This window comes from Protomyctophum parallelum, assembly GCF_964188405.1.
Source record: "Protomyctophum parallelum genome assembly, chromosome: 21".
Taxonomy (NCBI): Eukaryota; Metazoa; Chordata; class Actinopteri; order Myctophiformes; family Myctophidae; genus Protomyctophum; species Protomyctophum parallelum.
The window spans coordinates 35,525,038-35,540,358 of NC_139713.1; the positions used below are offsets into that span (position 1 = coordinate 35,525,038).

Below are 15,321 nucleotides of genomic sequence, written 5' to 3' on the forward strand. Positions count from 1 at the left end.
AGAAACCAGCATGTATACATCAAACCTGTCAGTCTATAGTCTAAATAACATTCTGAGCATTTGTGGTCAAGCAACAGAAAATCTGAATAAAATAACATATATGGTCCAAGGCTAATCTTTGTGGGCATCACACACCATATTTATCTATATATAACTGTACACACACATACCGGCCGACCGAGGACCATTGTCCCCATGGTTCAAACAGTGACACCAACTCACCAAAAACCAGGCCTTAAAGTCGTTAAAGTGGCTGTAACAAATAAAACATGCAAAGACAATTAGAGACTGGAAGTGGTCACGGTGACAACAATCTAAGAGAGTATAAGTGGTCAAGGTGTCAGCTGTCAAGCTGCTCAAACCAGTAAAGCCACATTCAATTCAAACACAAGTACATCTATCTACCGTAGCTATGCAAATATAAATGACACTAAGACATTAACGCCTACTTGAATAACAATGCTTATATTAAGTGTTCATTATGAAGTCAGTAAAGTTAATTGACGCAACAGCTCATATTCAATGGCCATAAAAGTTAGCCAGTTCGTCATTTGTACATACTGTACTCTATCGTATGACGGTGTCACTTACAAAAAAGAATCGATATCAACACGCTGCATGAAGTATTGATCAGTAATGTTCGGCAAGGGACACCCTCATGCCTTATGGTTCTCGAGATACGCGAAGGACAACAGGTACACACGCACATGCAATTACTCAATCACAGTTGGCATCAATGTACAGCATGTACAAAAGCTCAACAAAAAATACTTTGCACTTTAATTTAATTCCTGCTGATCCTCCTGGTGGCCAAGCACCTGGGCTGCAGCCCATATAGCCTTGATATAACTAGCATCTATCTATCAAAAGGGGGAGTTTATGCCACATCTTAGGAACCAGGAGAAAGAAGTCTAGGATGTGTGTGGTATGTTGGCCAGGGTGTTTTGGGGAAGGGACAACCAGACTTCCCGTGTTTGCTGATCTAAGTGAGTGGGATGGGATGTGGAGATATAGCATGTCCTGGAGGTGCCATGCCCGTGGCTGCCTTGTCTTGACTTGTAGGCAATCACCAGAGTTTTGTGCTGGGGGAAGGCAAAAATCAAAGCCAGAAAAGGGAATGTAAAGCCTGGAGATGACTGTGGCTTGGAGCTAGGCAGAAGCCTTGGAGAGTTGGGGTCTGATCCTGCTAATTCAAAACAAGAGCTGAATTTACTGAGATGAGCACCTTGACATTTAATTCTTCTTTTAATTAACTTTTTCCTTTTACTGGTGAAGCCAGTATTTAACAAAAAAGCTGACTTGCCCTCCGTCTTAGTTAGTCATGGTGGAGTCATTGTCTAACAGGGCTCAATGGTATTTTGTAGCCCCATCTCATACATCTGGGTGCAGTCCTACAGCTCCTTGTGTGGTCCTGTATGCCTCAATTTGTCTGTTCTTTGTCTTTCAATCTCACCTTTTCCACATACTGTGAACATACTCTTGAATTAGGTTGGAGGCTTCATTTTTGTAATACTTAAAACGCTCTGAGATTCCCTGGTAAAACTTCAGCGGTGCCTTCTTGCACAGGTCAATATGAAGAATGGGGTTGCTGGCCCTGTGAATTCCTTTCTGCTCATTTTCTATTTCGTTGAACATCATTGGGATTAGCTTGTCCATGAGCGGCTCAATCATCGCCTCCCTCCAAATCTCCATGGCCAGCTCTCTAATCTCCAGGGGTGGGTCGGTATTGTCCATGCTGTTCCGCAGGTCCCCCTCCATTTGTCTCTCTTCTTCTTTGCTGGCAAAAAGAGTGTTCCGGTAATTGTTGAGATAGCTATATAAGCAGTTCATGTCGTCAGTGCCCTTGCTATATACTTCCCAGTATCCGTGGTACATCAGTAGAATCTCATTTGACTCCTTTGTCTCCTCGCACAACTGCTTGACATGATTCTCCAGAAACACCTTGGTCTCTGTGTACAACTTCTCAGCCAGACTTTCTGGTTTTGCAATACACAAGGCATAAATTGCAGAGAAGCAGTCATTCCATGTAGCTCTGTCCACAAAGTCAAGCTTCAACACTGCCTTGATTGTCGGTAGTAGCTTGTTCCATGTCTCATCAAAATACACCATGCGGGGCGTCAAGGACATTGTATGACTTTATTTTTGGCCCCTCTGTATAAATCAATTTGTGTTTTAAAGGTCAGGACTTTCCCGCTATTCAGTCTTGATCTCTTTCGGTTACAGTTCTTCAATTATGCTACTTCTTCACAGCACACCTGCCCTATATTGGTTGCACTGCTACTTATCCTTAGAAAACTATCTTACTCTGTTAACCTGCCTGGCCTGCTCGCATGAACAAAATGTGCTAACAAAGCAAACCGTCAGAATATATGTCTACACTGTTGCAGTGATTAATGACATATACATGATGTATGACATACGTCACTAGAACATCAGTGCAGCATCATGAATGCAAGGTATACACCCACATGTGTGTGGCGGAAAGCACCTTAGCCACCTCTAAAGGCGTAGCCAACATGTGAAGAAAGTACAAGAGATTTCAGTGGTTTCAGCTCTGGACGGACACTAAACTATAAACTGTCACGATAGGAAACCAAATGTTGAAGTACACCAGTAGGCCTACATCTTCACAGAGGGATCAAAACTAGTATGTACCCCACAGGCCCACACTAACTAAAAAAACACTAACAAACTCCCAGGAAAACATCGTCAAACGAACAGGCAACTCAAACAAACACTCCATTAAATACCCATGGTCTCAATTACCCAAACAGTCAGGACTGGGAACCCGAGGTGGAGCCAGACTCTCCTCTGTTCACGGAGGATATCCAGAGCCACCGATCAAACTATTTAGTCCATATATGGGCATATATGTATGGAGCTCTCTGTGTGTGTCTGTGTCCCTTTTATACCCATATTCAGATCAGTATGAAGTCATCAATATGATGTCATAGTACTATGATAATGGGTACTGCACTAAAAACTCTAAAAATGAGTACAATGGGTATTGTATAGCCGATGCCCCGGCCGCTCACCATTTTTGTACTGCACTAGTCACATACTGTACTACATGCGCTCAGTCTCAAATTACCTGTAAGGTCAACTGCAAATAAAGTTTTAAGTTTGAAATATGACACACAGGCTGTTGTCATTCTCTGATTTGTGTTCATATTGATTGTTAACATTGTGGCAACTACTATTACTACAACAAACTATTGCAACAATAAAAGTGCATGTATTTTGTGGTTTTTAGCATCTTGCGGTGTGAGTTGCATCGTTACTCAATGTCACCATATTGTCCCTCCCTATTCTAGGGTTGTCGTATGTGAACCGTGAACGTTCAGTGGAAAAAGCTGTAAATCAGCATTTTCCCCCACAGCAAAGACATTGTGGTGTATAGAGGGAAAAAAAGAAGAAGATTCCAATTAGCCTATACACTCCTCGGGGAATACGGTCAATCAAGTATACACACGTACGGCTTTACAGTATGTGGTTAATGTGTTGAGATAAAAGCTCCAGGGAACTATTGACGGTTCTCTCTACACCTCAAGTAATATGCAATGCTTTCAACAGCTGAGAGGGTAAAGAGACTGTCTGGGGCCCCGGGTCATCCCATGACTGAGTACTGTCATTTAACCATGACTGGGGCTGAAAGGACAGGAGTTATGTAACATAATATATTAGGTGTCTTGGTCTGTCCAGCTGAGACAGTCTGCATATACTGTACAGGAGCATATGAAATTAGCAGCAGTGTTGATTTTGTCCTAATACTAATAGTAAGACGAATAATGTTCATCGACTTTCACTGACAAACTAAGCGATGATGACTAAAACTAAGACTAGATTTATTGATATTTTTATCAACAAATAAAAACTAGACTAAAATGACTAAAAACGAAAATCCAAGCTGTGCTGATCTTCGTGGTTTCATGCTAGTATGGGGATGCAGTGTTAATTTTACTTCAGGAGTGTAAAGAAATGTAGCCCGGTCGTCCCATTTTGTAGGCTATATTACTGGGGTTAAAAAAAACAGACGGCTCGCTTCAATACATAATTCCTGCTGGGATCCGCTCATAATTCCGATTGCGCGTTCACAATGGAGAGAAGCCCTATAATTGTCACCATTGTGGACAAATTTTCATTCAGGAGGACGTCTGCTTAAAATTGACCAGAGAATTCACACAGGAGATAAACCCTTCTGTTGTGATCAATTTATGTGGGACAGGTTTTGTTCAAAAGTTGCTCTCAAGGTGCATCACACACAGGGGAGTACCAGTGTGAACTTTATGGCCAAAGTGTCAGGACCAATGACCACCTGAATGTCCACCAGAGATTTCACATATACCTTTTTATTGTGATCAATGTGGAAAAAGCTTCACTACTTTATGCAGCTTACAAGAACACCAGATTTGTTGTTCAGGAGAAAAACCCTATGAAGGTGACCAGTGTGGGAAGTATTTTAGTCGCCCTAGCAGTTTACAACCTCACAGCCTTGTGCACACAGGACCCTATTTCCCTCAGTGGATAAGGGATAAGGGGTAAAGCACCAGCAAAAATAGGGCCCACATGCTTTAAACCATTCTGACCTGAGATCAGATTCATACGAGGTTTCCGCCGGACACACACTGGTCTGATGAACCCATTCTGACCTGAGATCAGATTCTAAAAAATGTCAGTCGTTCTTCGATTTTTTCAAAAATAGCAGACCTACAAGCTCGTATCGCGCCACTCGGTGGCGCGATATGAGCTTGTAGATCTGCTATTTTTCAATAGCTAAAGCATAACATGATGCTGACACCAAAATGGGCGCCCGGTCAGAATGGGTTAAACCATTCCACTATGAGTTGTGTCGAAAGGCTACGAACGTAGCGTGAGCCCACACATGTACAATAGAAACCCTGTCAATGTGAATCAATGTGTGTTGGATGTGCATGCTTTTTAAACTTTTGTCATGAAAAATTAAACATGTCAGACAGGGTATTTAAACAAACAAAATATGTTTATCAATTTCATAAGATTGTGGGTGTTTTTATTTGCCTGTCTATGTATGGTGTTCCTGGCCATTTTGTATCTTACTTGAGGCTGCAAGTAAGACACAAGTATGAGACTCCAGTGATTACACAGATGCACATAATAACTGACACTAATGCTTTTGCGATCATCCTCTCATAAACAACACTACGGCATTTTGCATGTTAATTTCATTGAGCATCTGGTTGACAAACATGCACTGGGGGTTGAGTTGTAACTACATACAAGTGACTCAACTCAAATAACAGTGGCTTGTTATTCAAGCAGAGTTGTTGAGATGAAATACAGTAGACCAACCAAGTATCCATAGACACCCAATTTGCACACGCTGGCTCCAATTTCCTTCACAACAATAGAACCGTTGTCAGTGGTGGTCAACGTACTGTAGATATACTGTCAGATACTGTAGATACTTTTGGTCACACAATACTCGACTGCTAGTGAAAGTTTCTCTGTCAAAAAATGACTGAAGTACTAGAGTACCGGTAGTTATTATTTCACTTTAGAACACCTTTGGTTTGGGGTTATGTTAAAATGTACTCTGGATGTCGTGTGCAACCCAGAAAGTTTTTATGTTGCTTGATTGAATATTTAGATATTTTAATTGTATCAGTCTCTTATGTCTTCTCCTATAGTCCCTCCCTAACATTTAGTTTAGATTATATTTGTTGACGAAATTGTCATTATATTAGTCTTAGTTTTAGTCATCATGGCTTCATTTTTTTCAGTGAAAAAGCGTATAGTCACAACACTGCCCTGTTGCTTGACAAACAATTATATTTAAGAGCTCTGAACATCGTTATATCATGAGAAGATGAAAAAGATTCCACACCACTACACAGGTTTGAACCATCTTTTTCAAAATGGAACACTATTATTGTCAAAAGCAGCTTACAGTATATACAAGTTGTATATAACTTGTAAGTTAACATTGTGACTGCTATTTTCAAGTTTCTGTCCGACAGCTACAGTACAATATGGAGTGAGGAGGTTTTTTCTAAGTGCCTTTCAATACTTTTCATTGGTTCAACTCACCAACACATAAATGGTGGTCAATAGCAGTCAGACATACAATTTTATGGTTCTGATTGTTAGTGTAGGATAGAGCCCTTGGGAATCCAGTCAACTAAGTAACTACAGATAATAAGCAATCAAAAGCGGTAATGGGGACAACTTAGGAATTCAAGTTTATATTATTTAATTTGAAAGACACATCTAAAATGCCTGCTGCATCTCATAATGGACTGAAATACTACATAAGCCTTTGCAAAGTGAACACTTCCCAAGATTGTCATTGGGAACCATTCCTGTCTTTCTGAGACTGAACTATAGTCTGGCTAGTGGCTATACATTGAATGACTTGCAGAAAATGACAAGAGGCAAAGGGGGGCATTGTAACACAATATGCCATGCTGAAGCTGGCTGATGCTATTTGTGGCATTAGCGATGGCTGGCATTGGGAGGCATGTAATATTTCATGTCTAGATGGGGTATTGACTGTAAGCAGAGATGACTGGATGTAATCTTATAGACACACTGCAATTTCAGCAGGCCAATGAAAGATTCAGGCAAATAAACAACACATTTTACCTTGCAGGAAGCAGGATATTCTGGATATCTCCATATGGTTCTGTTTCTCCAACTGAGATCAGCTATTTTGTGTTACAATACTACCATAGCTGATGGTAATGATTTATTCTGGTTCCATGCCTTCCCTCCTTCTTGACCAGAGTATTTATTGGATCTAATTTTAGAAGTCTCTGTCCTTTACAATGCGTTTATGAATTGACGTCACAATGTTGCCTGAGCAATCCCGCTGGTTCTGTTGTAGATCTAATAAATACTTTGATTTTAAAGACTGTTGCATGTCCTGTTAACTCTCATATTATGATTTGATGCAGTGGCGTGCACAGACATTTAGAGGGGCAGGTGCTCAAGTAAAAAAAGGGCAGCTTGTGCAGCGCATTTTGGTGCTTTAGCTATTGAAAAATAGCAGATCTACAAGCTCATAGCGCGCCACTGAGTGGCACGCTACGAGTGGCACGCTACGAGCTTGTAGGTCTGCTATTTATTTTTTAATCGAAGAACCACTGACATAGAAACATAGCTTTAGATTGTGGGGGGCCTAAATAATATAGTAGAAGCGTTTTTTATCAAGATTTGATCAATGTCACCATGGTCCACACACTACAAATTAAGAAAAAAAAGAAAAGTTATTTCTTTTTTTTCCCTTTTTTTTTTAGAGCACATTGCCAAAAGGGCAGGGGGTGCTCTAGCACCCCCTAGTGTCTATCTGTGCACGCCACTGATTTGATGAGTTTGGGTGAACTTGTGCAGCCTCACTATATGTTTCCACCACTGGTGTGCTCAGCAGCCAATCAAGCAGAGAGGACACCAGCCCTGGCACTACGTGCACAGACAAGGCCGACAAGCACAGTATCCATGCAGGCCTTTGGCTCCATTTAGCCTGGCCGTTCTAATGAACTGGTACAACCAAACGTCACAGGGTGAAGTTGCATCGGCCGAGTGATACCGCTTCCTGCACTTGCGTTTCAAATGACAGCATAAAGCCCCCATGTTTCATACTCGTACATGTTCCAGCCATACGGTACCAAGTTCTTGTTTTCTATTCTATAGGGAGTTTAGCATCTGTGTGTTGCTGTCCTGATTTCCCACGGGCACACAGGGTTTGTACAGTAGCCCATTTTGTTGTGTTGTGTTCTATACCGTGGTGTGGTGGTGTGTCGTGTCGTGTTGTGTCGTGTCGACGGTGTCGTGCAGCGATGGAATCACTGCCATAGGGCAAGCCTGAGCTGGGGTGTCCCTAAGGATGAGTCAGGATCTTCTCTCTCTCTCTCTCTCTCTCTCTCTCGCTCTCTCTCATCCCCCCCCCCCCTCTCTCTCTCCAGCCGTTGTCCAGTGACAGCCCCCAAGTACATACTGTTTTCCACCTTACTCTCCATACTGTACTTGTTCATTTGTCCTCTTCATAACACCCTCCCTTTATATCTCTCCTCCATCCCTTTTTTTTTTTTTTTTTACATTGCATTACATTACATCACTCATCACATCATTATTCTCTGTGTCATTCTCTATTTCTCGTCTCCTTCAAACCAAGTTGTCTATAGATCCTTCTCTATCTTGAAACAGTTTTAGTTGATGTGTCAATATGTGGGTTTGATCACAAGAGTCACAATTTTCAGACACATTTCCCTTTAAGTTTTGGGGCCACAGGACGTACCAGGCATATGCCTGGTGGACCGACCCTCTGGTGGGCCGGTCTGGTGGGCCGACCCTCTGGTGGGCCGGTCTGGTGGGCCGACCCTCTGGTGGGCCGGTCTGGTGGGCTGACCCTCTGGTGGGCCGGTCTGGGCCAAATGTTAAATTAGTTGTGTATCATTAATATTCTACCATATATCAATCCATGAACTATGCATGTTAATCACAAAAAAAACAGACACAGAGTAATGGATAGTTCATGTTAAAACCGCCTCTATAACACGGGGATTAAATTCAACATGATTTATATTCAAGATTTCTGTTAATAGGCTACATACACTATACAGTATAGCATATATGTGATCCTAGTGCATCCTATAAACTCATATCACAGCTACAATAATGTTCCCTATGGCGCCCGCTGGCCAAGTGGTCAGCTAGGCGCATGCCACATAATAGGTTTTGGCAATTGGCAGCGTGTCGCATGTTTGAGTCCCGTTCATGACGACCTCTGCTGCATGTCTCTCCCCTTCTCTCTCTCCCTCTTTCCTGTCCATATTCACTTGATACTATCAATAAAGGCAGAAAAGCCCAAAACAAATCTTTAAAAGAAAACAAAATCCCTATCCCTTCTTGTATATAAGCCTTTGCAGGAAACTGCACTGACATTTTAAGTATTTTAGCATGGGCTAAAATAATATACCCCAAATAAATCTGATGAACAATTAGCACAAATTATGCAACCAAAAAGCAAAATGTGAGTAATACTTATAAGTATAATTATAAGAAGAACATTGTGAGACATTTTCCTCGTTAGACCGAAATATAGGCTATAATATAGCCACTATTAATTTATTATAATGGTGGCACTGAATGGCATTCAATCACCTACACACAACACAACATTTGTCTCTTCCTGTCATGTGAGAAAGTGTGATGACAGAGGAGAGAAGAGACGTGTTATGACGCGAGGAGGAAGGGGGCTATCATGAGCCACATTATGGAAATAAGGTGCACGAGCATGTGCCAGTTAAACCGCAGTGCCGTGCGAGCGGGATGAGGCATGGTTGGTACTGGCAGGCAGCGGGCGGGCGGGTTTGGACGGTAAATCGGGTCGGTCGGTAGATGGCGGTAACCCCAGCAACCCGATCCAGCAGCAGGTTCACATGCACCGTGTTCTCAGTTTGCAGCATTCGCACTGAAGGCAAAGGAGCTGGGCCAGTTTGAAGGACACCAAATGAAACAGGAGCGCTCGCGTCGGGTCCTCCTCCTGAGTTTTGCGCGTAGCCTGTCCTCCCGACCAGGAGACAGCACGTTTTCATAAAAACAACAAAACAAAAGGGAAAATAAATCAAAAAAAACCATGGAAGCCAAATCCAATTCGTTCTCCAGCAACAAGGAGGAAAAGGCGGACGGGAATAATGTGTTTCAGAGGCAAGACTCTATACAGAAGAATAACATGGGGAGCCAGAGCATCAACAAGGACCACGGCAATTCTGTGGGCTTAAAGGGGGAGCGAGAAGAAGCCATGGTGGGCTTTGACGACCTGGACGGGGCCAACCGAACCTTTATGCAGCGGCAATTTGGAGCCATGATGCAGCCTGGAGTCAATAAGTTCTCCTTGCGAATGTTCGGCAGCCAGAAAGCCGTGGAGAAAGAACAGGAGAGGGTTCAAACAGCAGGATACTGGATTATTCATCCATATAGCGATTTTAGGTAAGAGGGATTGGAAGTCATGTTATTTTCCTTCCCCTTCTCCCCTCCCGTCACACTCAGATCTGCAAGGCACCACGCACGCACGCACGCACGACACACACACACACACACACACACACACACACACACACACACACACACACACGCGCGCACACATCACGCACATTCGCACACACCCACATAGACGCGCTCGCAGGGCGCACGCAATGCCTGCCCCGAAGCGCATATGCTAATCTCGCCTTGCATATAGGCAATTACCGCGGGGCTGATGGCAATGGCATCACTATATCAGCAGCATTTGAGTGCAATGTTTTTAATTGCAGTGTATTTTATAATATTAGGGAGGAGCATGCTGTTACGGTGCTGCACTGAGGTGCCCTTGGAAAAGGGATGGTGAATGTCATGCCTTGCGCGCACGCGCCACACACACACACACACACACACACACACACACACACACACACACACACACACACACACACACACACACACACATACACACACACAATTGTTCCACCATAACAGCAATTATCCTGTGTCATGGTCGTCATTGCGACATATGCGGTTTCCGAGAGGCGACACCTGCCATGGCTGTGCGAATAACATGACCACACATTACCATTCTATAGCATCACGGATGTAAACACTTCGTTATAGCCTACTGTAGGCGTGGATGAGACGGCAAGCATTGGTGCGAAACTGATATAATGCGGTAAATGCGAGACATAAATGATCAACTATATATATATGAATTTGGCCATCGTTTGCCGGAAAGAACGAGTGAAAAAAGGCTACCACATAATAATTCAAGGCCCACTGATCTAATCTATTGGCCAAAATGAAACATAAAAAAATGTGTTTTGGAAAGCCATACAACCTAACTGCTGTGGAAATGTGATGGAATGCGTTTCAAATGGACCGCATATAGAAGAATATCTGTATAGCCAATATAGAGTCGTCTGAAATTGGAATGCGACATGACATCTGTTTGTTTTTAGTTGGTCTGTCTGTCATTATTTCACCGTGCGCAAAAACGTGCTTAGCCTAATGCGCATTGTCCAAATCGTACTAAAGGAGCTAAGGAACTGAAACGGGTAGTCTAAACATCCTCAGTGTTCATTCATTGACAACTCCGAGAGTATGTGCAAATGAAACCAAATGGGTCCTTACACCTTACTTCTATGGGCACGCACAGAGAAATGAACAACATGAAGGACTTGTAGGCTGTGTTGTGTATAGGCGAGGCCGGTTCTCCACAAGCTGCCTGTTTACAGTTCACCAATTCACCAATTAAGCGTCTCAGCTGGTGCTGTCTGGTTCCACCGGAGTCCCCTGACACGCAGCTTGACTGTGGCAACCGGCAATCAACTCCCCGTTTTCCGTTTGATCTCCCATCACCATGCTACAACGTTGCCTTAACACGGCGCTGTCCATGGTGCTGAACCTCTATCCAGCCTGATACAGTAGGCTACAGTATATCTGTAGACTGTGTGTCTCCCTGCAGCTAGACTTGTGGTTCTCAAACTTTTCCATTCCAAAGACCCCCATAACTCTCAGAGGAACAGACCTGTAACGGGTCCATTTGCAACCCCCTCAAGGAACCCTGGTGGTCTCTGGACCCCACTTTGAGGACCACTATAGGCAATGCCAGCTGGATCCTAACTTGAACTGCAATGTGAAATACTCAATGTTAAGTGTACAAATGGACCCAGTGTACAAATGGACCCAACTAAACCTATAGCCATTATTGGAGATATAGAAATGATTTGAACACTGAGCACCCATTATTGGAGATATAGATGAACACTGAGCATTTTAAAGAGTGTGTGTGTGTGTGTGTGTGTGTGTGTGTGTGTGTGCGTGTGCGTGCGTGCGTGCGTGCGTGTGCGTGCGTGCGTGCGTGCGTGTGCGTGCCACGTCTTCAAAATCCAATCTCCCATTCAGAAACTATGTCTAATTGATAAACACCAATGTTCCCCTGGGCAATGTTCCCCTGGGCTATTTGATTTGTGATAGCCAATCAATAACAAAACAATTAGGCTATATATCCATGCAACCAATGCAAGGCTGTAGGCTGAATAAGAAAATAAGAAACTCACACACACACACACACACACACACACACACACACACACACACACACACACCCCTCACTTCACACAGGTGTGATTTCATTTTAAACATACACACAAAGTAGTAGTACAGAACAGTCAATAAGTTTAGCAATCCCTGAAAACGGTTGTGTAAGCAGTTAGACCACTTCTACAAGATACAGCAAAAGAACAGATCCCCGCCAATCTGTCGGGCAAGAGTTATACAGTATATGAATCCCAAATGTTTCTGAAATTCTGCTGGACTAATAAGTGAGACAGGATGAAAGACCTGTGAGAATACAGAAGAAACGCTGTTGAGTAATGTTGTTGGACACAGACCTCCAAGGGTATTTAAAATCTTGTTTTTCAGGACCGGAACCCCTTTTGGTGTTTTAAGGATTACTGTATGTTATATATAGATCTACAAGCTCGTAGTGTGGCACAGAGTGCTGCGCTACGAGCTTGTAGATCTGCTATTTTGTTTAAATCGTGAAAATGCGTCCAAATCTTTGAATATATATTCTTTCCCAGTGAACGCTTTTAACTCAAATCTTTGCTTCTGTGGGGGGTCCCTGGAACAACATATTTTGAGATTGGGGTCAGGGACCAATTATATATAATTCTGGGGGTCCTTGACAGTTGACATGAAATAGTTTGAAAACCACTGATATATAGAAACATAGGTTTTTCAGAAAACTGTCATGATTTAGAAGACATTTTGTAGAATCTGGACTCAGTCCTACATGGGTTAAGTTCTTTAGGAAATCAGACCCTCGAAGTTGTTTCACCATCACTAATCACACTGAGCTGGCAGTAGCCAGGCCTCTGTTCAGTGTGCCAAGACAACCCATCACACAACACATTCCAGAGGATTCCCTCGTCCCCTGCTCTATACAGGGAGGAACCCATGTGCTCGACCTGCAGTGATAGGCTTGTGGCTAGAGAGTGATACATACCCATGTCTTAACCCAGGCTTAAGCATGCAATTTATATTGTTACGTGAGTAGTATAGGCTATACTACTCACGTAACAATATAGGCAGGGAGGGTACATGGTGGTTCCCTTTATTTTGCAATGTGTCGTGTTCCTCTTCTGAAGGGTAGGCCTCTTTGTAGTGTTTGTAAAGAATTTCAGCACCGCTGCTTCACTGTTGTATCATTATAAAACATTAATTTGTTGTTCGGTATACCTTTTTCTTCGGTTGAGGCAATTGCTTCCACCGATGGTTTCTGTACCAAACCAACCATGCAGGCTATCTGATCTTACAAAGAACAACCTGTCCTTATGTAACATCAGTCCATGAATGACACCACCATCCACGTGTGCTTTGTATGAGCGTTTGAAACTCAATAGCCAATATATTCTTTGTAAACAGTGGCTACTTAAAGATTCATGACAGGTTAGTAATATGCATTATTCATAGATATTTCAAAAAGGCAAGCATGGACTGTCATGGCTTATTTTTTACTTTTTAGTTCAATGTTTGTTTTAAAAACGCCAATGCCATTGACAATAAAGGGAAGATTTACGTCATATTGTCCCTCATTACGTCATATTGTCTCTTTATTGTTAATGGCATTTAATGTTTCTGTTGGCACCATTTGTTTTACATCACCTAATCAACATGAGTTAGATTTTAATATATTAGCGCCCCTCACTTCTCACGGGTGTGATGTTTTTATTTTGTTTGTTTGTTTGTTTGTTAAGAAAAAGCTTTGGTCTTAGTGCAAAAGTCTTTCATTGTGGTTTTCTTTTGTCAGGATATCATAGGAATGACATGGTTGGGTCCTGCAGTCTAAGGCCAGGTGTCAAATGATGAGGAAGGATAAAATGCCTCATTGGTTATGTCACAAACTATAGTTTATCTGACTGTGACTAAGATTTGGTCATTGCTGCTAAGCCAGTATCACAGAAACCCTAGACTAGAGTACAGATCATTACTGTACCACACTGTCTGTAGTCTACTTCTCTGCTAGCCTCGGAGACTATGTGTTGAACCCCAGTTTTCGCGCCATATTATTAACTGGTGTTTTTTGTTTTGTTTTTGAACAGCACCAATTTGTGCTGGGACCACAACAACTGGAGCAATAGTGCTCTAGGTCCGTCCGACTCCGAGACATCCACCACTTGAGTTTCTACGTGCGGCTGCTGCTGGTCAAAATATTCTCCTTGTCTTCCACACTTTTATAGTTCAATTTTTTGATTTAAGCTACGATTGCACCATTTTAACGGCGCTGTTTATTAGTATCTTGCGTTGCCACCGTTTAGTTTGTTGTCATCCGTGAACGCATCGTCGGCAGTGCTTGGCACCAAGCAAACAACAAAACTTCATTTTCGGGAAGATTTCTCGTACCACTAGAGCGAGGGGTTTCCTAACTTGTCTCATACCCGAGAAGGTATACGCGCACCACAGGTTGAGAATCACTGAACTACAGCATAGATTGGGCCTGAAATATTGTAAGTTTTAATTATATTAATGACCCATTCAAATGTTACCAATGTTGACACAGAAACAAAGGAGCTTTTCTTTTCTTTTTCCTACTATTTGATATTTTTTAACTGTTTGCAAAGTGTTAATACTTCACTATATAATTCTTGCAAAAAAGAAGGAGAAAAAAATAGGTTAAAATGTACACCAAGATGATCAAGATAATGGCACCACCTGTGTGTTGTGGAATTGAGTTTTATTTATTTTTTTATTTATTTTTTAAGATATTTTTTTGACCGTTACGCTACGGCTTGGGCCGAATTGAGTTTTTACATACTGTAGAGTTTAGACGATAAACTACTACTTGCTGGAGTGGGTTTTAGTCATTAAAAAAGAAAGGGAATTTGGGTTAATATGCACTTTTAGCATATTAACCCATTTTATTTTATTTATTATGGCATGGTTATGGTTTTATGCTTTTTTTAGGCACAGTGAACAGAGAGACTGAATTGCTATGAGAGAGATGGGGGATGACAAGCAAAGCGCCAGTTGAATTTGAACCAGGGTCTAGACTAGAGACTAAGGCCTACAGGTTTATAGTCATATGTGCTCTTTTTCTGTGATCCAGAGGGACACCCCCAAACCTGTTTAATAATACAATAAACTAATACAATTATATTCATAAGTTACTTTAGACTAGAGGATGGCCTTTCAGTTCTTGCAACCTTATTGTTGGTAATAAGCACACCTTGCTGCGCTGTAAACTGTAAACTGCTACAGAGACTATCTAGTTATTATAGGTCTATGTAAAACCACAGAATGAAAGTGTCAATC

The 15,321-nt window shown here is 42.2% G+C and overlaps 1 protein-coding gene across 1 annotated transcript in view; it reads left to right on the forward strand.

The window, feature by feature from the left end:
- Window positions 1-9,613: 9,613 nt before the first annotated feature.
- Window positions 9,614-15,321, forward strand: part of hcn1 (hyperpolarization activated cyclic nucleotide-gated potassium channel 1) — a gene marked incomplete at both ends in the record, with an annotated part of 124,037 nt that continues 118,329 nt past the window's right edge. Inside the window, one exon of the mRNA XM_083793123.1 lies at window positions 9,614-9,966. Coding sequence (XP_083649249.1) covers window positions 9,614-9,966 — 353 coding nt within the window. The remainder of the gene's footprint in view (window positions 9,967-15,321) is intronic.